The following is a 27,864-nucleotide window of genomic DNA, read 5'->3' as shown; positions in this document are numbered from 1 at the left end:
CAAGCTTTAGCAGCAATAGTGCAGTCCAACACCGCTCGGCAACTTAGTTCCTCTATCCCTGCAAAGCATCTGTAACTTTCTTCCTACGATCAAAAAAAGCCCGGATTGTTTTACGATACGATGTTCTTTTGATTCGGAGCGACTGGAACCTGGAGGGATTTTTTTTTTTTTTTATGCCGTTGTATTTTTTTCCACCCCTCCCAGTTCAGTTGGGTTCATGTCTGCAGGCTGCCTGTGTCAAAGCCATGGTCGGTCACCTGAAGTTCAGGGTTTTTTCCTGCTTTCCACTGCCAGCCATTCATTGTAGACGGACTGCGATCAATAACGGAGTCTTTTGAGCAACACGGCCACGTTTCTTGACAGCCGAGCTGTGACACAACGCATCCTTTTAAATTAGCATTGTATATTTTGGCTACAGTAATCGTTATTTTTTGTTAATATGACCATACGTTCGTTGTTTAGGTTGTGCTTTTATCAGTCGACTTGCTATTGCTCAGTCTCTCCGCTAGAGGATCTCGAAGGTACCGTAGATTCAGAACAAAACTCATTGATCATTCAATACGACTGTGTGCACAGCTGATTTGTTGTTAAACATACGATGTCAGTGCAACATACTGTGAGAATTTGTAATTTACATCGAATAAACTTATACGTTATGCTTTTCATGTATGTAAAATGCCTCTTGGGCTGATGTAATGCAATACAATTGAGAACAAATATGTTGTTGTGGGCACTGTATGTATTAATCCAAAAGGAAACCATATGTATTGCATAATGTAAGTATGCTTACCTGTTATGGTGAAATAAATTGTCAGATTAGGTTGGGATTAATAGACAAACACATGTGTTAAAAACACAGAAGCACAGTATCTTTGATTTATTTTCTGCTATGTAGAATCACGAAGCGAGAAAGGCCATTTGTTGCAGACACATGTCATATTTTTAATGTCTATTATTATTATTATTATTATTATTATTATTATTATTATTATTAAAGCCTTACACACCTACAAATACAAGGTTATTTTTTTATTGACAGTCTGTTATAGCAGTAGAAGGGTGCAGATACCAGGTCACCCACTGACACAATAACTTATGGCAGGAATTCAGAATATCTGAGTGTTTTAAATAGGAAGATTCCTATTGAATAACAATTTAAAAATGGATTGGTCACTAACAGAGGTGGATTTGTTACGTGTGTGGGTCGTCACTGAGTAAGAGCATTGGGTGTTGACACTGTGCGCAGGTTTATTAAACAACAATGGTAGCTCTAGTGTCAGATTTAATAAATAAAACAAAACCAAGTTAAAAATAAAAGTTTGCCACACAGGGTGAGCGCTAGTCTCACTAAAAGAGACGTCCCGCTCCAGGACTTATTACACTACGCAAACCCACTCTATACTGTTTGGGATCAACGTCCCCTAAACTACTGTAGCTCCCGAACACCCGACCTCCCAGCGACTCTGGGTCATTGCGACGGTCCTGGCTGAGCAGAGCCTTCACAGGCACCATTTTGCATTTGAAGAGTTCTGTAATAGTTATCCTGCAGAGCAGACGCTCGCCTCGGTGTCAACAAAGCACGCCTCGAGCTGTGGTGCAGTCACCTTTTGAGTTGCACGCAACCTCCCAGGACATGACTCCCAGCCAATCTGGACCTCCAGATCAGTTCAGCGCAGGCCGAGCCTAACTGCTCAATTGGTTGCCTAGCAACGCATTTCTTGTTAAGCGTCCCAGCTGCACACATCCGCCCAAGAACCAGCGACAGGGTCCTCCTCTAGACTATAATAAAACCATAATGAAGTCAATTAGACAATAATTTTGTGTGTGTGTATGTGTATATATATATATATATATATATATATATATATATATATATATATATATATATATATATATATATATATATATATATATTAGTAAACATGTACGAGAGAGGAGAGAGGAGGGCTATAGTGGAAAATTATTGACCTGAGGGAAGGTTATTGTTACTGACGGGGCTATAATGCCCGAAGCCGCAGACTGATGGCTTTCCACCCTGGAGGAAACAATGGTCTTCCAGAGGGGCATTTAATTTTCCACTATGGCTGAGTCTGCAGTACATATTTAATATATGAATCAGTAAAGAAAATAAGTGAGGCAAGATCGGATAGTAAATACAACTTTATATTTTTTGTTTAAATATAGCTGATACATAAGTAAATAAATAAAATAATGTTTTTGAAGTTCATACTGTGTATTTATCTAAGTTTTTTTTGCACACAGCTCTCCGTCTGGCTGGCTGACAGCTGCATAATGCATTTTATATCCCGGCTGTCATATTTGTTTACATCATCAAGTTGAATTTGTTTGAATTTCAAAAAAAGTCAGAAGACAGTGACATTTTAATCACTATTTTAGTGTTTGGAGCATCTTTCTTTTGTAGTATGTTTTTTAATACATTTTCTGTTAATCAAAGAATCTCTTTTCAGCTGTTTTTTTCAAATTCAGCCATTTTCTCTTGTTGCGAGGAGTACAGGGGAAAAGGGGCGGGGCTGACACTGATGTGAATCAATCACATGACAGAGGGAGACTATTGCCCGGTGGTGTAAGGATGTTAGGGTAATAGTTCAGTCTATTTTTGCTCCTATGTTGAGGTTTTAACCAATCACAGGCCAAACCATTTCCAACCACTAATATGTGTGTGTGTGTGTGTGTGTCTATATATATATATATATATATATATATATATATATATATATATATATATATGTCAAATTCCAAATAAAAATATTGTCATTTAGAGCATTTATTTGCAGAAAATGACAACTGGTCAAAATAACAGAAAAGATGCAGTGTTGTCAGACCTTCAATAATGCAAAGAAAATAAGTTCATATTCATTTTTAAACAACACAATACTAATGTTTTAACTTAGGAAGAGTTCAGAAATCAATATTTGGTGGAATAACCCTGATTTTCAAGCACAAATGATTTAATGGCAAGACTAAGGGCGGGGATTGTATTGCCCATTCTTCTTTACACAGACTTGTTAAATACCCTGTTATCCCTGATTAGGTAGTCATCTCTTTAAAATTATGCAAGAGAATTTAATAAACAGTCTCTCACACAAGTACTGTGGTACCCAAAATATGATCCACTTACTGCCAGTGTGGAATAGCTGGGTATGACAGTTTCCCTCCATTTTACCTTCATAAAATAGGTTTCTGATTAAGGACTGCCAAGGACAACACTGCATTGAATGTTGTGCCAGTCTTGGCAGAGTCACTCAGGAAAGTTGTTTTTGGGTAAAATATAGAACAAATGCCCCACCCGGTCATTCAGCATTGTTAGTATTTTGGGTACCTCTGAACTTGTGAGACGGATTGCATTTTAAAGAGAGGATCGTTATCTATTAAGGGATACCAAGATATTTAGTGAGCAAATAGTTCCCAGCTGTATTACTTTCCTAGAAATAGGAGAACATTGAGGTGGCATTCTACTTGTGAGTTTCTATATCCACGAATATTTAATTAAATTAAATATTAAAACACACACACACACGCACACACACACACACACATTCTTTGAGTATATTATAATGGTTAACTGCTTGTTTTTGAATAATTACATAAAATGTATTTCAAATCTTCCACGTTTTTCCCTCTTTACAGTTGGTTTAACAATCGGATAATGTGTGGCAAGGCAGATTTTTATTAAGAAAAGTTCAACATAATTCTTAGATCCCTGTTTAGCTTTTCCTTTCAGACCACCAGGTAGAAGGTCAGCCGAGGTTAAGAAAAAAATCCATCTTTGATAAAGTCCATTTAAATGGGTTGCCAGGTACCTGGATCCTGCTGTAGCTAGCCAGAAAACATGGAGTACTCTCCAACTAGCCTCTATAGTAGGGGTGGCCAAAGTTTTTACTTCCGGTCCTGGTCTTTGTTCCAACCCTGTTATAAATTGTTTAACTGAACCAATTAAACCGTCCAGAACCTGAAGTAGTTTATTATCTCATTTCACCTAGAGCTGATTGGCCCTCCAGGACTGTGATTGGTCACCCATGCTTTATAGAGACTATATGGACACATATAAATCCAGCCGAGAAGCTGACAATAATGTCACAGTAGAGCCTATGTCATCAGGAATTCTGGGCCTCAAACTAAAGCATCAATCAAACCAGGGAAAAACTTGTAAATAATAATTTTAAAATAGGTAGTATGAATTTCCATAGCTGTTGTTGCCATCTTGTTTGTTTGTTTTGTTACAGGGATGTAAGTGAGTGCACCTGACGGATGCTTCACAGTGTTTGCACCTGGATGCACCTAATCAAGCATGTCAGTAGAGGTTTCTGTTTAACCTTGGATTCATAAAGTAAGCATGAGATATGTTTGCAGTTAGTTTGCATTAAGTAGAACTATCGAATAGAGTTCACCAGAAAAAAGATACTTAAAAATAAATATTTTTGCTACATTTGAGTTTAATGAACACAGTTTGCTTTTTTTCAGTGTGTGTTATGTAAAAATAAATTAATAAATGTCAGTAATAACCCACGCAAATGTTGGTACAGCAGGCTAATTCACTATGGTCTGGACGTCTAGGCTTAAATAACAAGTGAAATGAGTTTGGGTGGTATCTTACCTACCCACCTAAACCACCACACAATGTGGCACAGTAAGCTTGAGACAGGCCCAAGGCTCAGGCGTGTTCTCACAGAGCTTCACAGTAAGCTGGCGCCACAGTTCTTAGCCTTTCATGCACATTAAAGTCACAAATTAGTAAATTAATAAATAAAGGCTTTTGTTGTTATTTCATAGTACTATCAAAGACAAAGTGAGAGTATTTTAAGGTTGTGGCATGTACAGTAAAAAGTGTGTGGTACCAAGTGCAAAGCTTTGAAGCCAGTTTGTTTTTAAAAGTTGCTAACTTTTTTAATAAGCTGCTAATTTTATAATTTTTATTTTTTCTGCAAAAAAAAAAAAAAAAATACTTTTTGGAAAAAAAACAACTTAGTTGAACTTTGCACTCCCTTAAAAACGGAGCTCTCTGTCTGAGCCCTGGAATTAATACAGTATTGTGGTGGTTATGTATTTCAATGCCTGAGAACAATGTAATACAAAATAATGTAATGGTATAATGTGCCTTGAGTAATAAAATCACCCCAGCACTTAACTACTACAGCAGGTTCAATATTGGAATAGTAATGAAGTAACTCTATGGCTCCTTCTAAATCGATCCACTTTTGAAATGCATAATATCATAAGAACTACATTTAAAGTAAATCATTACTTGTAAGACATCTGATTGCTTTCTGCAAGATCTGTTTATGTTGGGGGCCTACTTGTCTGGCGCGAGGGCAGGTTTTTCAGCTAATTTATGCAGGGTTACAAACTCACACCAGTCTGGCACCCTGTCCTGAATTTCAGAAGTTCCCTTGTTAGGTACAGTAAACTTCCCCTGCTAGATCTGATCTGAACTGAATGAATAACAGCATGAATGAGTCTCACCTGAGTCTGTAGGTTTTACTACTGTAATTAAAAGTGAATACAGCTATGGGGGAGTAACAGTTTGTTTACAGCAGATTGCTAAAACCGTTATGTAAATAATATTCTTAAATGGAAATAGTAAATTTCATACTTTCATAAATTCCTATGCAGATTGCATTTGTGGAATTCTGAAAGGCACAAAAAGAAAACACATTGTTTTTAAAATCAGGTATATCCTAGGTAGTTTAAAGAACATTCTCAGTTTCCATGACTTAATTGCAGGTAGCCCGTTACTGTGTCCCTTCCTCAGTCATTTCCTGTTTGGTCGACGTGTTGCCCTGGATGCCAGTTATGTAGAGAGTGTGAGAGGAGCGAGCCAATTGTATATGGAGCAGGGGAACGGAGTGGGGTAGTTGCTGGAACGGAGCGCGGGGCAGACATTTACAGCACCCTCTTTCACAACACTGAGAAGAACTGAGCACGTTTTTATTTTTTCTTAAATACATGTGTGGCCATGGAGTTCACGCAAAAGTTTAAAAAAAGGGTGACAAATACAGATGCGGTTATTTTACAGTATTTTCCATCATGCCTGTATATGGTAACCAAACTAGGCACTTTTATGTCTGCAGACTTGCGTTTTTTCAAAAAATCTTTTTTTTATATTTTTTATTTATTATTCAATGTGATTGGTGTTGCACTTTATAATCCATTATGAAGGGAAAAAGATATATTCTTCAGATTGTGGCACTGCATCTGTGCCATATAAAAATGTGAGAAGTCATCAGTGTGCCCATCTGTCTGTGGTTATTATGTAGCCTATATTGTTTTTTATATAGTTGAACGGTTATGCCCCAAAACAGCTCTGTGAACACAGTTTATGTTTTCTGCACTCTTAAAATAGTTAAATCACTACAGAGTGGTCTGTTAGCCCTGATGAGACTTACTCATATGTGTTTGTGGGTTGCTTTGAGCTACAGACAAGCCCAGTATAACTAATTTGATACAAATCGTATGCAAAGTTTGAAATAGGTAAGTACACCATACACAGCATCGTAACAATCTGCTAAAAACCTTTTCAATGCAAGGTGATATTTCCTAGCTTTCTTTATTTTCGATGTACACATTTTTTCAGTACCAATCAAGATTAGTGAGAAAGCGTCTTCGAATTGAATTAGATAACTTCTCTGACTACTTTATGTTGGCTTTTTTCTTTGCTGATCATAGCTGGGGATTTATTTATTTATTTATTTATTTTTTTAACTTGGGTCAACGTATGTGATTTTAATTAAGGATGGTTAAATAATATTCTTTCTGAATGTACATTACATCTTTTCATCTGCAGTGGGCAACACAGTGGGGGGAAGGAATGGCTAGTTTACTCATTTTGTTGTGTTGTTTTTTTTTTTTTTTTAAAAAACAATGTGAGCGGTGCATGCCTCTTTTGTCTTGATCGGGGGAGAGGGGCGGGAATCACAAGCAGTGGAGCGGAACAGAAGAAAGAGCAGAACGGAGGATATTATGAGCGATGAGCAGAATTTTGTCTCTACTCCGCTCACTTTCTCTGCAAATATGTCACTCATTAGGAAACAGCTGGTTGGTTAATGACAGCAGAGAAGGTGTTGAGAGTCAGCACTATCAGAAGCTATCAGATACATGTTAGCTTTAACATTCGTTTCGTTTAAAACTTGACATGAGATCTACACAATGTAGGAATATTTCTGGAATGATTGAACTATTGTATCGTAGCCCACGCTAACTGTAGCTCTGTAACCCGGGACTGACTTTCTAACCCTGAGTCGAGCATCTAAAATGTAATAAACACACAAACCCACACACAAATTCGCCATCTGCCACAGTACTGTGTTACAGAAAGCTTACTCCTTAAAGAAGAGAAGTGCGTTTCATGGGTTTTTAAATGTTTTGACAAGCTGTTACAGTAAGCTCTATAGCAGTGACAGCCAGCGTTTGGCTACAGTCTTTTACACTCAGTAATAACGACATTATAGGAGCAGTAGACATACTGTTGGCAGTAGGTCATAAGGATATTTCGGGGGGAGAAGAGCGCTGAGGGCACTTTCTGTGTTTCACCACACAAATGCATCTCCCATTCAGAAGCTGAACATCATCCATCTGACAACTGAGGCCAATGATGTTCAGTTATTAGCTATGCACCACTACTATAGTAAATGGGGGTCATTTTTATTATTAACCGTATTGCTATAAAAGCTGATGAAAATGTCTCTTATGGATTATTGTTATGATGGCAGGTTTTAATAATATGTAAAATGTATGCTCGTAGGAAACTCTGACTTCCCAGTGTTTCAGTGTTTTGAACACCTGTTTCTGAAGCATAATGGACCACATTTCAGGATCAGCATGACCGTCTTGATTTCCAAACACATTTCACACAGTGATGTGTCAATACATCTTTCACGCCCAACATGATAAATGTAATAAACAGGATGTCCAGCCTTAAGAAGTTTACATAATAGTAATTTCACTTGAAAACTAGCCCTCTTAACAAATTGATGCCAGTGTGAAGACAGACGACAGTCCGAATTTATAGTCTAGGGGTCAGCCTGCAGAATATATTTGGAGCGCTTATTTACCAGGAGCAAACAGGTTCATAAGAGTGCCCCCAATTAATAGGATTATCTTCCTGCTTGAGAGTATAGCAAGTCATTTATTGAGACATGTGCTCGGCAGAGATGCTGCTAACCAAACATATTGTCTGTGGTGTGTTTACTAGCCAGACAGGCCCTTGTGTGCGCTCATTAGAATGAACAGCGGGCCTTGTCGGAAAAGCAAGAGCCTTGCACAGACAGTTCATTATTAATAAAAAAAAAAAAAAAAAAATTATAATAATTAAATGGTGTTTGAATACCTTTTTCCAAATAAGGACAAGTCACTACAAAGCTCATGAGAGCCCTTACCTTTCTGCGTGCTGTTTTTAGCTCTGTGGACCATTTGTGTCACACTCGGGACACACAAAAAAATAACATACAAAAGGTATTTGTATCTGGTAATGCTTTTGTGAACCATCCTATTGATAAGTAAAAGGTGTCTGCATTTAATCTAAATTGAATTGCTTGATGGTTTTCTTGACGCATTTAATGCTGGTCTCAGGATCAGACGGTCTGATTATTATTCCAGTATAAGTTACAAAATAGCTCAGTCGGGTTGGTAGGCAACCTAACTCGAGTCATGTGGACGCTGACCTACTAAGTAACCTCTGATTCCCTTGCTAAATTCATTGGATACAGTATGCATGCCAAAACCTCCGAACAGTAATGTATGGTTAACATTAGCAGGGGCTCCTATAAGGGGAGTTACACTGTACAGTGTCCAGGTTTACGCCAGTTTTGTATCGTAGCTACACACACACACGCACACACACACATATATATATATATATATATATATATATATATATATATATATATATATATATATATATATATATATATATATATATATATATATATATATATATACACACAGATACACACACACACACACACTTACACACTTTTCCCCAAAACCATACCTCTTGATTGCCAAAAATCTTGGTATCCCTGAATAGAAAATTGTCCTACATTCAAATGCATGCATAAGATTTTTATAGGCAAGATGTCTGAGTGGGTTAAAATGGCAGCAAATGGGTTTTGCATTGATTTTCTTTCCCTATACTTGATGGAGGATAGATTTATATCTCCTGTCTGTCTCATATCATGTTTGCATACCCATATGTATTACAAACACTCGCTGATCTTCTGGCTTAACTAGTTGTCCTTTAAATGTAAATGATTACAAATAAAACAAAGTGTCTTCCATCATTACCTTTCTCCACCTCTGAAATACTGGTCACACTCTCTTTTTGTGTAGTGTATATCTGTACACAAGAAACATGCATTTGGTGCTGAAACGTTGTGTACTGTTTGCATTCTGGGTAGTTACTTGGAAACAACAGCTCAGCTCAGCTTAATTAATTTGAAAGTCTATAAAATAATACGGCCTTAATTTAATACGTTGCTTATTAAATTGACGATTTGTACAATTTTTTGTAAAATACCGTACAGGAATTGTAAACAATGACACATTAACGGATTGTGTTCATATTATAAATAAGAATGTAAAATTATTTAAATCTTGTTTATTAAAAAAAAAAAAAAAAACAGCACATCACATCAGGTCTGGTGTGTTTTAAGTACCTTTGTTTTAAGTCCAGCAAATCAAATTATTGAAAACTAGGAAGGCTTACAATTGCTTATATAAAATATATTGTCCAAAGGAGGTCAGGCCTTGTGGGTTGTGCTGCTTAGGTTGTATCCCAGGTTTGTGAATATTTAATAGATCATCAAGAATATTCATGACCTTAATTCACCCTTGGCTGGCAGGCAGTAATCTTCATGAATATTAATATATGAAGTATATATTGATGACCTGGAGTGACCTTAACCCTATCCTTATTGCCTCCCTTGTGGTTATCCCAGGTTCATGAATATTAATCAGGTTGCATGACCTCGATTAACCCCGAATCCTTACCGTCTAGCCTCCCACAAGACTCCATCACCATGGTTACCATTTACAAAAAAATATATATATAAACCCTTGGAAAACTAGTTTGTAAAAGGAGGCCTAATGGGGATACTAAACTGAATGTTTAAATAAGTGACTAAGTTACTGGAAAATAGTAGGTCATTTTGTTTCTATGTGACTTAAACATTTTAAATAAATGTATTTGTCATTTTAAAAACGGCAGTAAATCTAGGCTGTTAAAGAAACAACAAATCTATATTTTCAAAAAAAATTATACTGTACTACTTGGATAACTGGATGTTTTCTTTTTTTTTATCTTGTGCACTGTGAACTGCTGTGTACTCTCATTATGTGTTGGAACTGGAGGTGTCAGCCCTCTCTTTGTTGTCTTGCAGATGTTGACAGAGTAGAAGAAGAACAAGAAGGAGAGCCCCAGGGAGAAGACAGCTGGTTTGGGAACACTTCGGACACTCCATCCGAGTCCTCCTATGGGGATGTGCAGGACGAGCTCAGGATTTCACCCCACCAGGAACAGGACACCTCCACGGAGAGCTCTCTGGGCTGCCCCACCCCCGTGCAAGGGAATTCTCTGGAACACTTGGGGCTTGATGACAATGAGGCATTCAAGCAGGTGGGCTTTGCCTGCAAGGACCAACTGTCCTCCGTCGTCTCTTCTCTGTATGAGGACAGCGCCCAGATGCTGGGCAAGCCGCTGAGCAGCAACTTGAGGCGTCTGCTGGAGGCTGGCTCCCTCAAGCTGGATGGGGGCGACCTTGCAGCAAGAGGGAGAGGGGGGGACTCCTCGCCAGTCAACCTTGACTCCAGCCTGGCCCTGTCCCCCTCTTCCCATCACGCCCAACAGTTAAGTGCCCTTGCCCGGAAGCTGGCCAACAGCACCTCTGCAGCTGCCTCCCCAGCAGCAGCAACAGTGTCTACAAACAGCATCAAGCAGGAGCCCTGCGATCCCTTTGTCACCAGCAGCAGTGGCGGTAGCAGTTTTGTGTGGGGAAGCCATGAGAAGTGGCCACCCGCCAGCACGACCCCCAGCAGCAGCCTTTCCCCAGACTCTGCCATCCAGAAGCTGAAGGCAGCTGCCAATGCGGTGCTCCAGGACCAGAGCGCCGCAGTGACATCCTCCCCCTCGGCATCGACAGCGGTGGGGAGGCCTGAAGAGACAATGCGCTTTGACACATTCGCCTCCCCCTTCAGCCCTCAGTCGGCTAGCTCCACGCTGGCGGCCCTTTCGAAGAAGGTGAGCGAGAGGGGCCTCTCCTCTGGTCAAGTGGAGCACCAGCCCCCCGCCAGCTCCTTCCTCTCACTTGTCTCCATGACGTCCTCAGCGGCCCTGCTCAAAGAGGTGGCGGCCCGGGCTGCTGGGAACCTTCTGGCTGACAAGAAGGAGCCTCTGCCTCTGGTGGTGTGCCCGCCAGAGGACTTCAAGCCACTGCTGGACAAGAACCAGAAGATCGTGACAACGCCATCGCAAACCCTGGAGCTGCTCCTGCCATCAACAGCCAAGGGGAGAACCAAAGCCAGCAACCAAGGTATCGTACAGCACTAATGCTAGAATCCGATGGAGAGGCAGGCAGGCAGTAATTGGTTCTCCCAATGTGGGCTAAATCCAAAAATAAAATACGTTTCTCAGAGAGACATTTATGACTGGTATGCCTTTCTCCTGTTTGATTCTTCCTGTGGTATTCTTTTAGTTTAGTTTTTTTTAATTTTGTTTATTAGTTACTGGTTATGTGTGTCTGTCCAGAGATGGAAATAAGACTCCTATTGCATAGCAGTTCAAGGTTTTACTACAGTTTTAATTAGCCGTGGTGTATGGGTAACAAGCTCAGGTGTGTCTTATTAAACACGTAATAAAACCAGGAATTGATCAAACTGCTATACAATAGGAGTCTGATTTACCCCTGCTGCTTGTGGATCTGCTTTACCTTACTGTCTCTCCAGATATTAACAACTGTACTGCATTTACAGGTGTTTTCTAACATTTCAAAAGCATTATCTGCTATTAATACAATCAGTTTTGTTTGTGCATAGCAATATAAAGTCACCTTGTTAGGTAGGAAGAAGTTTGATGCCTTGGTACTCAAGTCCCCGTCCACTGAGGGCATTGTCAGTTAGCACAGTGTATGTTACATTATTGGGGGGCTTGCAATGAATTGTAATTTAGCCCTAACTGTAGCTTTGTAGGTTCATTCCTCCCACATGCTTTACAGTCCAGCTATGGAGATAATCTGGGAGCGCTCTAGAGTCAGCCAGGCATGCTATAAAACTGGGAGAGCTGGTGATATCCTCTTCGCTTTCCGCTTGCTTGTCAGGGGACAAATGGAAGTTGGCCACCCTAGCCAGGTTCTCTGTTGCATTGTTATGTCCTTTTTCCAGTTTGGCCAAAGGCCCTTCACAGTGAAGCAAGCCGGACAAGTAACAAGCTATGCTGCATTAGACTCCAATATAATTTAATACAATCATTATTTTCTAGATTCTCAATGCTCAGAACCTTGCTTCAAAGTACGTGCTATGTAAAAATTGAAATATATCCTGAACAACTATAAGAAGTAGAAGTCAAGCAGACAAATGTTTTGGCAAATGCTTTATCTAACATTACTGTTTTTAATCATTGAAGACATGTTGAAAAGCTTACAGTAGTTGTAGCAAACATAAGGGCAAATATTCAAAGGTCTTGCAAATTTTCTCATCTTTCTCTGTGAAATTGTGTGTGTGTGAAATCTAAAAAAGTTGCTGAGAAACTGCAATTATTGCTACACTGCGGAAATTAATAAATGAACATGAATTAACACAGGAAATCAAGCGCATCTCTCGAGGTATATAACCATCGGAACTTTTTGAAAAATGAAGATGCATTATTTGGGCTCGACGAGACATAGCCCCAGCACCTCTTTGAAAGTTAAAAATATCATAAAATGTTTTGCTCTCAAATGCGCTTTCTTACAATTCACAACACAGTTGTATCCATTCTACAAGCTCTTGCGTGCGCTAAACAGAGACAGTTGACTGCCAGGGATATTTAATTACTTTACCATTTACATGCCATAAAGATGACACTGGCTGCGAAGGGAGGACTATGACTCTATTGTCGTTTTTTATACACAAATAAAATAAGCTTACTTGATCTGAAAAACGTCTTGAACGATACAAGCAAATTCCTACACTACTTGGTTTGATTGAATGAGTAGTACACAACAAGCTTCAATATGAAAGCTGAACATTTAATTTCAATAAACAGCAAGTTTTTAATGAAAAAAATATTGTAGCCTACTTCACTAAAGTGAAAACTGGCTTCTGTTATTTTGAAATACCACTGCTTCCGATTGTAATACTGCTTAATAACAGTTTATTTAGAGTTAGTGTTGAACTTAAACACAATCATGCCTGCCTGTACCCCTACCACATGCAAGAACATTGCCCCTGTTCAAAAAAATATATAAAAACAGCAACATCAGCCACGTTCTCTCTTCCTTTTTTCAATGAACAGAATGTAATTAATAGAGAAACCAAGCTAACAGCTATCTAGCCTACACAGAAATGTATTTATTTATTTTTTGCAATCTACACAAACTGTGCTGTTCTGTTGCGTTCACAGCGCTGACAATGTTAGATATACCTAGATATTGCTACAGCGCGGACCATGGGTCAAGCCAGTGTTCGTGTATGGGTTTCTTTGTTTTTAAATCAATATCAGCTTTCTGGAGTCATCTGAATGCCTTTCCACTTTTTATTTCATTTTAAACCGTTTAAATGCCAACCATAACAAAACATAGAATAATAGTGCATACACAAGAGCAAACAAAGTGGACGGGCAAAGTACATATTTTTGTCCTGCATTTCAAGTGTATTTCTGTGCATACTACTGCTTGGCATATATGATATAGAATACGTAATTATAAATTCTAACACTAGTATGCACAATACTCTTTGAATTAAACTTGTTATGATTAAGAACAGTATTATTGTCATTGCTTGCGCCCAGGCACATCTCTTTTTACAGATTAAGCACTGGTAATTAGTACTGTTTAAAATAAACCACAAATAAATTAAATGTTTGAGTTGGAAATAAACCAAAATGTTATTATGTCTAATCAAAGTATAACTCGACTAAGAACTTCTTCAGTAGACAAGTCAAGGATTGTTATACGTTGTCTGTTTATTCTGCTCATACAATATTTCCTTTTTTGCTGTTGCTCTGCTAGCATTTGCAAATATATGTCTGAAAGCTATGTTCACTCTTTAACTAGTAACAGAGATTGTCCTGAAATACTTCCTGCAAAATAATTAAGAGGAATGTAAGTGATTTCCGTGCAACATTGTGATTTGCGAGCAACTTAACTTCTGAGTTTAGCTCGTGGTGAACTTGCGGGATTATTCATGACACCTCCCCCAAATTTGAGGGAAAAGCACTCGAGTGAACAACTTGCAAAACCCATTTTTTAAAACACAGCATCTACTTTGAATCTCACTCAAAAGCACAACTTTTTTCACAAAAAGGACAAAAATCTCTACAACAACCCTTGCAAGGCATTTGAATGTTTGGCCCATAGTTACAGCAAACATGTATTTCCATTTTAAAACAGACCTCTGGTACTACACTGGGCTAACAGAAGATCCAAGTTAGCTTGTTTTGCTTTCCAGAAAGTTACAGCTTTACTTACTTTTTATTTCACCCCAGCAGTGTCTTCTACGTCAAAGCATGTTACTGCCTGAAGGCGTGTCAGTCAATAGGGTAGGCATCTGATTGGCTATTGACAAGAAAGAAGCCAGTGATGGGATGGGGACAATTCGATCAATGACCTAGGAAGTGCAAAAGTTTTTTTTCAGTTAAGGCTCATTAGTTGCAAAGCATTATTTTGATGGGACAAAATGAGGTCAAGATATCCAGCTTTTATTAATGTTGTCACATTCCGTTCTTGACATTAAAGAACCAGGGGTCATTAGAGCAGGGTTTGCTAGTGCTGTCATTGTGTGTTATTTATATGAGTTGAGAGTCAAACTGTATTAATAATTTGTTTGTACAGTAGGGATATGTACTACTACAGGAGTTTTGAAGTGCCGGGTTCAAAGTGCCCCTATACAAACAAACATGGGTAAACAGTCTTTGTCTCTACTGTCGCAACTGATTGGAATGCTTTGCCAGTGATTCTAGAAATGGACGGGTTGTAAATAATATGATAATTAGAAAAGCGCTCAATCCGCCCGATGTCAACTAAATTCCCCATATTGGACAGCCAGTGTCTGCCTTTTTACAAACTACTGTACTAGCCAAGGTGTTATGTATATGGAATCAGTAGGAAAATTACAAAAAAAGAGTAGTAATTGTTTATATTATAATTCTTATTATTAGTAGTAGTAGTAGTATTGTTATTATTATTATTGTTATTACAGTAGTTTCCGCGTATAGGAACACCTCCTATGAGAACACTTCGCCTAAGGGAACACACTTGTGTTGAAACTGATTTTTCCCATTGTAAATGCTCCAGCTAAAGGAACAGGAACTTTCCTTAAAAGAACGCCTTCTTGGCCTCAATAGAGATCCGTTCACAACATATACAGTACTGTTTTGTTAAAAAGCGACTTGTCATCGCGAGTGTCTTGAAGGACACTGATTTGGTTTATTAAGTCTTTTCAGAACCGCTGTCATATCACTGAATTGTTTTGTATTCTGATTTCCACGAGTGCACCTCATCGCTACAAAATGGCATGAAAGAAATGGCAAAATGCGTCGCTGTTTACAAAGTTGAATTGTTCGAGTTCTTGAAAAAACCTGAGTCAGACACAAGTCGTTCAGCAGTTTGGTGTTTCATTCCTTTTTCTGGTGAGTTGCTTCACCCTGCTGTTAAGTAATGTGCATGTCTTGTATGTTGCTGCTGCATTTTGTAACCTGTGTAGGGGTGCTGTGTTAATTTAGTTTGACAGTTAGTTTATTAACATTAAGTTAACCCAAAGTAACACCCATTATTTTTGCCGCTGCCATTCTGATAGCCCTAATTTCATAGTGCGTAGTGATTTAAGCATTTTGACCATGTTGTTTTGGTTTAGTTTTGTTAATGTTAGTTTGTCTGTTACTTTATTGTTATAGTTTATTAACATATACAGTACCAGTCAAAAGTTTGAGTACACTTGCTGGATACTAGGTTTTTTTCATAATTTTACATCGTATACGTTTCTGTAAATACTTAAATGAAAACATATGTTACAATATACAAAACAAAACATAAGGAGTATCAAAGCAGTGTTCAAGAAAATTGGAAATTGTCTCTAAATTTTGGATTCCTCAAAATAGCCACCCTTTGCCTTAATAACAGCCTCACAAACACGAGGCATTCGGTTAACAAGTTTTAGCAGGAAATCACCCGACTTGTCTTCCCAGCTCTTCTGCAGCAATTCCCAGAGATGTAGGGCACTTATGGGTAGCTTTGCTTTGACTCTTCTGTCCAGTTCGTCCCATACAAGTTCTATGGGATTGAGGTCTGGATACTGGGCAGGCCAGGTCATTAGATTGAGTTGTCCTTCACTTTCCTTCTTCGCCAGATAGTTCTTGCACAACTTTGACGTGTGTTTTGGGTCGTTATCTTGCTGAAGAATGAAGGCCTTAATCCTGAAGGAATGGCATGCCTCTGAAGTATGCTATGATAGAAATGCTGGTTGAGCTTGCCATGGACTTGGTAAAGATCACCAACTCTGTCACCAGCAAAGCAACCCCAGACCATGACACTGCCTCCTCCATGCTTGACAGTGGGAACCACACATGCAGAACTCATGTTCTCACCCTCTCTGCGTCTTACAAATACTTGGTGGTTGGACACAAATATTTCAAATTTTGACTCATCGGTCCATAAGACCGACTTCCACTCCTCAAACGTTCAGTTTCTGTGTTTTTTGGCCCAGGCAAGTCTCTTCCTCTTATTCTGCACTCTTAACAATGGTTTCTTTGCAGCAATTCTTCCAGTTAAGCCAGCTTCACGCAATCTCCTCTGAACAGTTGATGTTGAAACATCTGTACTTCTAGTAGCATTTAGCTATTTCAGGAGCAGTTAATCGCCGGTTTCGCAGACTTGTGACTCGAATGAACTTGTTCTCTGATTTTATGGTCACCCTTGGCCTGCTTGACCTTGTTTGGTCCTCATGAGTGCCAGTTTCTTCAAATTGTTTAATGGTCTTGGCCACAGCAGTTACAGACACTTGCTAAGTTCTTGCGATTTGTCTTAAAGATTGACCTTCATTTATTAAAGTAATTACAGACTGTCTTTTTACTTTGTTTGACTGAGTGTATTTTGCCATTTTCTGCTCCCTTACATTCAGGAATGATAAACTTGTGCCTATGCTACCTATATTTATAGTAATCATGGACCCTCTCCTGTTAACAACAATTGGTGACAAAAGGTTAATTAGGTAACATGCTAGTTAACTCGGAGAACATCTAACAAAGACAATTTTATACTTAGGCCAGTGTTCTAACACCATGTTATACACATTTCAGACTTAACTGACTTGGGCTTCAGGCTGAAATCCCCTTGCTTTGGGTGACCATTTAAATTGAAATTGACAAGATTTACATTTTCATTTAAAAATTATATTTTTGAACGCAATTCACTTATGATTATCAGCTTATATAAGTACATGTATAAGTACACGTTTATACAGTTAAAAGCATAGATAATCATGAAAAACCTGGTTTCAAGCAGGTGTACTCAAACTTTTGACATGTACTGTACTTGCCTATTGTTTTGATTTTACTTATTCAGTTAATTTCATATGTTGATGCACTTGTGTCATGACAAGTAATACACATTTATTTATTGATTCATATTGCAGTGTTTGCTCCAGGACTTGCAGACTGAGGGTCAATGTGGCCCCCTTTCAAAATCTTCTTCAGTGAGGGGGGTCAATATATTTGATTCAGAACCAACCACCATTTCTTATTTTTGTTTGTTTTAAATATGCCAACAGAGTTTGGTTTACTGACCTTTTTGTTTCTGAAGAACAAAAAATAAACTGCAAAGCTGTAGAGTAACCTAGGTGTCTCTACAATACCCACTGTCACTTTATTATTCCAAATTATTCGGAAATGTGTCACAGTCATGCGGTTTCCATGCGGGTCAATTTACACGTGAATTGGCGATGCGCGTGCACGTTTGGGAGAAATACTCAGGTAAATCAGGTTTGTGGCCGAAAAAAATGGTCAAAGAGAGGGCTAGGATAAATCTCATTTACTCGTGTAAATGACAAAACACACAGGAAAATCCACACCCCGTTTCACATGGAAACCCGCATTTCACTTGTAAATGTTAATGAGTGTGTTTATCCTTAACTATAAATATTGTAAGGGAACAGGTCAGTTGTTACTGTGGATTCGAAGACGGCAGAAAGTAGTGGCTGATGGGCGATTTTATGGTTAGCAGTGGTGTAGTTCACCTTAATGATAAATCGGGTGGCTTTTTTATTACTGCTTTTTGCTGTGTCTGGACTGTCATGTTATATATCTCTTGTGGGTTTACAGTTCTGTATAAAACCACTTACCATGAACTGCGTTATGCCCTTGTTATAGTATTAAAGCAGCTGTTTGAAAATACCCTTGCTGTAAAAACTACGCTAAATTTAAACACGAAGAGTAAGTGAGCTGCTTAAATGTCTAACTGAATAAATTCCCATTCTTTTTTTTTTGATCTCAGAAGACAACGCGTGTCTGCCCTCCATGTTAATAAATATAGTTGGTGAACTGGATGTCATGAGCCAGCTCGATCACCCAAAACAGCGCAACAACATCCAACAAGTTGTTGATGCCCTCTCAGAACTGACCAAATAAAACAGCAAATGAATGTATTGACTGTGTTTTATTTGTTTGCATCATTAATATTTAACACAACAGTATCCAACACAACTTAAAAGAAAGGAGAGAATCTCTGACAGCATGAGCCTCCTCAAATCGCTGCTGTCCATTTGAAAAGGAATGCTGAAGTAACTTTCACAGTTGCTAAGTCTGCTTATAATAAGCGGGATTGTGCTTGTTTTTGAGTCGCAGGCAGTGGCAATTTTGGGAATGAATTAATGCTGCACTTCAGTCCGTTTCATCAGTATCTGCCGCCTCCCTTTCAAGTGCCCACTACCCGTATTTGCCTAAGCGTGATGTTGAGTACGTCCTCAGCAGCTGTCAGTTTCTAAGCCAGGGTAGTATACGCAGCATTACCTGATCCCCTATATTCCATATTGCCTGAATGAAAGGGATAACATCTCTCAGTTTTCAGCCATGGCGATCTGCAATACCTGTTGGTCAGTTTCATTTTATACCTCCGAGTTTGTTTTTAATTAATGTGTCGTGTAAGATAAATTAGTTGAAACAGTACACCCTACTAATGACATTTAAAAAACAATTTGAGCAAGAGCAGTAAAATACATTATTAACCAACGAGACACGAGGTAATTTGCTTTATTACAGCAGCTTAGATTCACTCGTGTACGAGTTCTCTGCACACATTTTCACAGAATTTTACTAGTAATCTTCAAAAACAGCACGAGTACTTTATGCATAGCTAATTTACATATCAACCCCCACCTTTCCCATTCATCTGCATGACGTCGGGTGAAAAGCCCGGTTTACTCGAGTAAAATAAACTGAGCGAATGGAAACCAAAAAAAGCATTTTACACAAGACATTTTTCTCGTGTAAATGTCTCGAGTTAAAAAAAAAAAAAAACTTGCATGGAAACCCCATGAGTGATGCTGGTGTATCACTGAGTAAAGACATTTAAACAGGGCTTATTTCAAACATACCTGTTTGATATGTAAATTAGCCATGTGTGCACTGAACGCTTTGTCACAGCACATCAGTCTGGTGTTAGTGATTAAACGTTGATTACAAGACAAAAGTTTGCAATAGATTGGCAAGTGGTACTAAATAAAATGCGTTGTCCGCCATTTCAGATTTTTTCCCAGTTTGAAAACCGCTGCATTAGAAGAAACCACATTACCAACAGATACAGTTTGATAGCACTAGTATTTAAATGCCATTGTCCTGACTGGTAAATTCTTACCTTCCAGCTGCCCCTTTATTTTGACAATTTCCATATCAAAAATGACATTTTTGTTCTTTGACATTTTTCATTCTTATTCCCCCCCACCCAGTAAATATTTTGGACAGTTTTCAAAACTATTTTTGCTTTATTGTTACAACACACATTGATGTTTTTGATATGATAAACGCGTATATCTGCTTCAGGTACAGTTTTAATTTGTTAAATGATGACCCGTGTTACACAATAAAATAAAATTTCACATATAGAACATGTATTTCGTTTGTGGATTTGCTATATTTTAATATTGCACATAATGTTTCGAAAATGCTACTTAACAAAACCGTGAACTGCATTACATAATAATTTCCTTTATTTCAATTCTGGTGGTGTTTTCTCAATGCAAGATATATTGTAGGCATATATACAGTGCTGTATATACTTACATACACTGTATGTATATATTTTTATCATGCCATTATAGGCCACTGGCAAAATGGCCAAGAGAGAGTTGGTGCTTGGCACATACTGAATTATTTTGGCCCTGAATTTTAGCATTTTTTGTCATAGAAAGGACAAATTTCACAAACTTTATTACGTTTCCCTAGGCTACCTTTTTTTTTTCTTTTTTTTTTTTAAAATCAATGATACGGTTTTCGTTTCACAAATCTACTGCACTTTGTCTATAAACTGTACTGTAGTACACAGAAGTACACATTTCTCCCATTCACTTGCTAGGTCACTCCATATCTCCAAATATCAGACAGATATTTTGTCTAGCAAATAGATAAGTTTACAGCGGATGAATTTCACAGTATTTTTAAGCACAAATATAATAGCCTACATTTCAACAGTCACTGATGAAGCTGATTACTTATTCTTCCAGTAGTAATGGTCGGGTGTAACAGGGATACAAGGTTGTATTTGTGCCGGGCCGTGTTGTTAACAAGCCTGTTGTTGTCGTCCAGGCTTTACTGTTAAACTGTAACCAAAGAGTGTGTGTAATGCACGCATTCAACTGGACAGGAGAATAATGGCACGGAAGTTTAATTATGAAAACGCAAGTGTAAACCAACAAGTAAAAAAGATTAGCCTGTCATCAGACATGTCATGTTAATACAAAATGCATTAATTTACTGCGTATTGGTATTGCGTCTGGTCTGAGACATTTTTTATTTCAAGGGAGCATTGGCGCAATGACGCGGCCTTGCGCAAACACTGATATTGTATCTGGTGGCAGACTCTGTCTTAGTGAACACTTCGGCTATAAGAATACTTTCCTTGCTTCCCGAGGGGTGTTCTCTTAGCAGGAGACTACTGTACCAGATATCATGATTTCAAATGAGAGTACATGTTCACTAAAAATGTGTTTCTTTCAAATCTGCATATTTGAGACTTAGATAAAAGGGAGAAAATGCACAGAACTATTTCGTTAGCTACAATTACTTTAAGGATAATCACTGTTATCTCAAGGCACATCATTTTCATTCTGTTTTTGTAAAAAAAAAAAAAAAAAAAGCAATTTTAGTTAAAAATGAAAAGAAACAAGCTAAATCAAAGTATTAATAAATATATTTAAATTGTTTTTTTTTTTTTGTTTTTTTTTGTCATTTAGATGCGTAGAAATTAAGGTGCTTCTCTCCTTCCAGGAGAAATTGGGGCAGACTTGGTGCATACCGAATGAACATTTTGTCCATAGTCTTCGTATTTGGGTCATGCTGCACATATGTGTCTGGCTACAGTCCTGCTTTTTCCTTCCTTTTGTAGGACAGTTTTTGTCCTGGTCTCATCTGATCTATTAATGTGGTAACATGCACACCCCCAAAGAAAGGCTAAGCCCTGACTCATATGGAAAGAGCAGTGTGCTTGCCTAGTTGCCTGCAGCGTGTTTATTTTTCTTTGTTCCTCCCCCTCCTCCTCCACAGCGCCAGCAGCCACTGAAGAGGGAGGGAAGCCGTTTCAGTGCCCTGTGTGTGGTCTGGTCATTAAGAGGAAGAGCTACTGGAAACGACACATGGTGATTCACACTGGCCTCAAGAGCCACCAGTGCCCACTCTGCCCCTTCCGCTGTGCTCGCAAAGATAATCTCAAGTCGCACATGAAGGTACAGGTGATGAACTGTTCCAAACACAGCGAGGAGGTTACACTTTGATTTTGCATTTGTAGTTGTCACTGGAAGGGCTTCCATTGTTGTTTATGCTTACACTGGCTCTCTGTGTCCATGGGCAAGTCACAGGAATGCCTGTACTTTGTTCCACGCAGGGGTAAAACTGAGTAAAAACTGAACTCAGATGAGATATCCCAAGGGACAGGGTTCAACATTTTCAGCCTTCTAGCTGATTCCAGCTGCTGTTATGGTTTCTGTGTAATTTTGGAAATATCTTCCAAAGCCTTGTTCTGAAACCTTTCTCTGGCCCAAAACTATTCCAGCTACAAGGACAACACCTGGAGGATTCATTGTGCAAATTTGTCCATAGATATGTTTTGAACTTCCCTGAAGAGAAATAATTTGCAGAATGACAGCCCAAAGCAATACTTGCAGGGGCAAAATATATAAAATATTAAATTAATGACACCATAAATGATTGTTCTCTTATCATCACAGGGTATAGGAACATTGGTACCTGCTGGTTGAAGTAAAAGAGCTCTATTTATTAAACTTTTGTATTTAGTTGAATTTCTGATGTCAAAGTTTTTAGAGGGCCTGCAGAATTCAACTTAACTAGACTGTGCTGTATACACATTTGTGTGTGTTCTATGTAATAGTAGTTCTATCCTTTCAGTAGTACAAGCCAATGTTACTTGAATTTGGAGTGAACGCAAGAAGCAATTTGATGTGCTGTCTATCTTTTGTTTCATTCTTTGTACATCATGAGAAGAGTATATGGAGAAATACCTTTCATAGTTTGGGTATTTGCACAATTGACTGTTATTTTAGGGTCCTAAAGATTGTTCCCATAATTTCACCCCCCCCCCCCCCCCCCCAAAAAAAACCATAAATAATAGCAAATTAATTTTAAACATCCCTTTAAATAGTCACATGAGCCAAATAGGCATGCTTCTGGTATTGCTTACAATCAGCTTTTTTCCAGAGGGAAATGTTGGTTCTGCACTAAAGGAGTGTTCTCTTCCTGCAGGTTCACCAGCACCAAGACAGAGGTGAGACTTTCCAATGTGAGCTCTGCCCCTTTACCTCGTCCCGTCACTTCAGCCTCAAGCTGCACATGCGCTGCCACCAGCACTTCCCCCACTCCGAGGTCAAGGTGAAGGAGGAGGTGACGACAGACACCGAGGGCGAGGGCTCCACGGCGGGGGACCAGGAGGGGATGTTACAGGGGCAAACCCCCCCACCGCCTGATGCCTGGCTCAAGCTGCACTCTGCCGACTCCTCTGATCACATCCCTGCCGCCATCAAGGAGGAGCCCCTGGAAAGGGACATATCGGTGGTGCCATTCCCCCTGTGCAGAGACAGGCTCCCCGGCAGCACCAAGCCTCAGGACTACCCCGTCTCCAATTTGAAAACAAACACCCCTCCCACCTCCCTCTTCAGCCCTGACATCTCCGCCAAGTCGGCGACAGATTTTCTCATGAAGCTTTCAGGTAAAAAACTTAGAGATATGCAGCTCCATGGTGCAGACGGCTATGTTTAAAAGCTCTACTGCAACTAGATTACAGTGGAGATTATAGGTTGTGGGTTTGACTAGTGGTGGGGAGGCTATTAGCAGAAGTGAGATGGTTGAGACTGGCGCAGCTGCCGTTTAATGCAATACAATGTAAGGTTCTAAATAGCTTTTCAGTAGTTCAGGACAACCTTCTCATACTTAGGAGATTGGGGGAGGTGTCTCTAATTTTAACCTATTTCTGCCTTTACATGAATTCCAGCTATCAATATCTGTGATAAGAAGAATATGCCCTTACTGCATCATCTTTGTTTTGTGTAAGAATACCACAAGTTTCATGGATAGAAATCTCATGGCCTTGCATTGGAATGGATGAAATGCAGTGTGGTTCGTCTTTTTGTTTTCTTTCCCTCAAACAACACAATATGCCCTTGACGTGCTTCAGTCGTGAGCTCGTCGTTGTTCTGTTTGAAGGAAAAGATTATCTGATTTTAATATTGTTTTTATCTGCATAATTGTAGCATGCAGAGACACAACATCTTGTTTGCAAGCACCCTGTGTAGACTGGCAGCCTGGTCCTGTAGATGCTGAGCTGATGGGCATTGGCTATTACAGTTAAGCACGCAGTTTAACCTAGAATGAACCCCTAAGGTGGCAAAACATTCAGTGGAAAGATTTAATACGCAGTGCTGTGTGGTCCTGTCTGCATTAGTGCTCATAGAGCTGGAGCTGAATGATTGTCCTATTTATTTAACTTGGACTGGAGTTATTTAGCTTTCCTAGTTCTCCTCTCCTACTGGTTTACAGTGTTACTATAATTTTTAATTTAATTTCAACATTTGAATAGGACTCATTTTGCTTTTTTTTTTTTTTTTTTTTTTTTAATGAATATATTTTAGGTATGAAATATTAAATTATGATAGTAAGAATTATAATGATGATGCAGATGATATTAATAACTCTGTGTTACATTTGCATCTGCTTGCAGTTTTAAAATCAGTACTGCCGCCTAACACAGCAATGTCAGGTTTCTGTCATAGTGTGGGAAACTTAATGACAATATTAGATGACAGCTCACAGAGACTGATTGAGGAGTCAAGTGCTTCACAATGAGCCAGATAAAGATAGTTAGAGCAGTAGATAAAAATAAATACCACTCTTACTGGTGTCAACAGGCTCTACTACATCTAAAAAAGATGAGCCTAGTTGATATTTGAATCTGAGGAAGGAGAAAGCCCTTTACCGTGAACCAGATGGTAGCATCTCCGCTGGGCTGCAGTTTGTTTTCTATGGCTATGGCATACCTTGGAAAATGAATTATCCCACACAACAGAGGCAGTCCTACTTTAATGAAATTGTGATGAAGCTTAATAATTAAGTGTTAGATTCTAGGGATATATGGGGGTGTCCATTCATATGTCCATCTTTGTCACACTATATATATATTACCCATATATATATATATATATATATGTGTGTGTGTGTGTGTGTGTGTGTGTGTGTGTGTGTGTGTGTGTGTATATATATATATATATATATATATATATATATATATATATATATATATATATATATATGTGTGTGTGTGTGTGTATATATATATATATATATATATATATATATAATATATATATATATATATATATATATATATATATACATACTACTACATATATATAAAACATACATATATAAACAAAAAACACTTGTTACATTGTGATGAATCTTGGTATTAATATGTTTAGCTGAAGTTACTGTGAGTATCACATTGCAGGGGTATGTGGAGGCATCTTTCTGTCTATATATCCATCTGACACTTTTTATACTTACATTTTTTATATTCATTTTGAAGAAACTCAGTGTCCACATTCTTTAGCATAAGTTACTGAGAGTAGCACAATCTGGAGACATGTAATATGAAGGTGCAAGTACATCCGTTCACAGATACATACTATTCAGTACACACTGTTGATGTACTCACACCCATTCACTTTTGGGTGTTACTGATACAATTTTGAATTTATAGCTGAATTTGCGTACTTGTTTAAAATATGTTGGTGTCTTTTGCATATTTCTGAATTCACCATTTAGAAAAAAGATCACTCTTATTTCCATGCTACTAAAATCCCTGCAGAATCCGAGAATTCATATTGTTTTTAAAAAAAAAAAAAAAAGATCCCTTGATACCCTAATCGAATTCCAGGTCATTTTTTTCCATAACAAATTTCTTTATTCCTGTCGTCGGGTTCCTGATGTCTTCAGAGTGTCTCCCGTGCATCGCTATTCACCCTGCTCCCATCTCTTTAAAATTATTGTCTGTAATACGCACTGACCTTAATCTGTGCAAGGAGGCTTTTGCAGATTGATGACATTTTGTTATTGTTGCTCGTCTCCGAACAGAAAACTCTATCTTGAAGGTTAAGGCCGTTATGAATACCACAGTAGCTCCCTCGCCTGATGACCTCAAAAGTGGCTTGCACTGCAGGGTCATGAAATATGTGCTGTCAGAGTGCTGTGGAACCCTATTCTGCTTTTTTTTGGCAGAGAATTCACGCACGCAGCCACACGCACACACTAACAGCAAGCGCTAATGGTAAACAATAAAGTCTGTTTCATGGGTTAACCAGGAATGCTTGGAGCAGGCCTGGTTGGTGTGATCAGTTTTATCGAGTTCAGCTGCAGGGGCTGGAAGTATAAATGGCCGTCTTCAGAGAGTGTAAATGGGTTATAAAAAGAAGATAATGGCTGGCTACCTCTAGTCCCAGTGGACAGTATATTTAACCTAGCCTCCAGAATGGGGCAGAGCTCATTGCAGACCTGTGCTTTGACCCCAGGCCCATGGAGACAGACAGTATCTCGCCACATAATGCGTTGTACCTAAAAGGAGCACACTCGTGAGGGTGATGTCAGAGTAAGAGTTACTGGATTGATCTCCGGGGGTTTCACCGTAATAACTCTAGTTGTATTTCCGTTGCAGGGCCAGGTCTGTCTGCTGTAGAAGTAATCGATATTCATTTTCAGTTGTGGGGTTTGGTATTGAACCGAGTAAGGAATAACGTGCTGGTGGAGCTTTCCCAGTGCACATGCTAGACAGTTCTTGCATTGTTACATTGTGTTTTCCAATGCTTTCAGCAAAGTTCCAGTCCCCTTTTTGCTTGAAGAGCATGAAGCAGAGAAGTTACATTTAAATGAGTGTATTCTGGATGATTATAGAACCAGTCCAACCAAATGCCATGATTTGTGCAAGTTGTGGTATTCTGTGGAATGTTTTTGGGTCCGTTCTTTGTGAAAGTGAATAGTTCTGTGTGAGGAAAACACCTTCCATCTGTCCTGTCTATGAAACTGCACATATAGTATTAACCTAGTTTGTTCTGACACCTTGTGGATTTGGGATAGTACATATACTCCAGTTGTCTGTATTACATGCAACTACATAGTTCATGTTATGGTGCAATATGCTGAACAGGTAAAATAGATAAAAGACTGTTGTCCATTTTTTTTTTTTGCTGTTTTATGCATACTGTAGAAAACGTGGTAGATGTAGTAGTTATTGTGGCAGCCTAGTAGTCAATACACTCCAATCACGGTCTTCCACTTTCGTTTCTCCCTCCAGCTGCGAATCAAAAAGAAGCTCCAAAGCCCCAGTTCATTGCGAAAGAGGAACCCCGACCTGAAGAGTCCATGAGCCCCACGGTCCCGCAGGGCCAGCCAAGTTACATGTTCTGCCAGGAGCCTCCTGAGAGGCCCTTGAGCACAACAGAAGGCAACCCCCTCGTCAAGAGCAGCCTCCTGAGTCAGGACATCAGCATGAAGGTGGCATCAGAGCTGCTGATGAAACTCTCAGGTATTAGGTTATAGTTTTCCTTGCAGTGTAGTGTGTCATACAGCATAACCCCTCCTCTTCATCGGAACTGTTGTGGGGAAATGTGAAATGTTTATTTCATCTGATGTTTGAATAAGGTTGTATTGGATTATATGTATCTCAATATTAGATAGGTACATTTTTGCTCTTTAATGAATATTTAGAAGCACGTTACAGTAATTAATTTTCCGTTGTTTTCCAGTGGAATCAGCACATCAGGGTGTAGTTTTTTTTAATCGTTACGGATTCTTACTAATTTAACTGCTCACTGTATTGGATTTCAGAAAACCATCTGAGCTATGACTTTTCATCTCCGCAGAGCTGTTACAGCTGACTGTGTTGGGTTCATCGC

General features: G+C 38.8%; 1 protein-coding gene across 4 annotated transcripts in view; it reads left to right on the top strand.

Annotated features, from left to right (window-relative positions):
- LOC121321223 (zinc finger protein 827-like) overlaps positions 1-27,864 on the top strand; it is a 51,162-nt gene that overhangs the window by 732 nt on the left and 22,566 nt on the right. For 2 of the 4 annotated variants that reach the window (XM_041260148.1, XM_041260140.1), the window contains exons 2-5: positions 10,395-11,543; positions 21,956-22,134; positions 23,168-23,630; positions 27,264-27,494. In XM_041260148.1, coding sequence (XP_041116082.1) covers positions 10,395-11,543; positions 21,956-22,134; positions 23,168-23,630; positions 27,264-27,494 — 2,022 coding nt within the window. Of the gene's footprint in view, positions 1-10,394; positions 11,544-21,955; positions 22,141-23,167; positions 23,631-27,263; positions 27,495-27,864 lie in introns of all 4 variants that reach the window. The other 2 variants (XM_041260132.1, XM_041260125.1) reach the window with 1 other exon arrangement.

This window comes from Polyodon spathula, chromosome 1 (genome assembly GCF_017654505.1).
Source record: "Polyodon spathula isolate WHYD16114869_AA chromosome 1, ASM1765450v1, whole genome shotgun sequence".
NCBI classification, from domain to species: domain Eukaryota; kingdom Metazoa; phylum Chordata; class Actinopteri; order Acipenseriformes; family Polyodontidae; genus Polyodon; species Polyodon spathula.
This window is presented reverse-complemented; position numbering and strand designations above follow the sequence as displayed.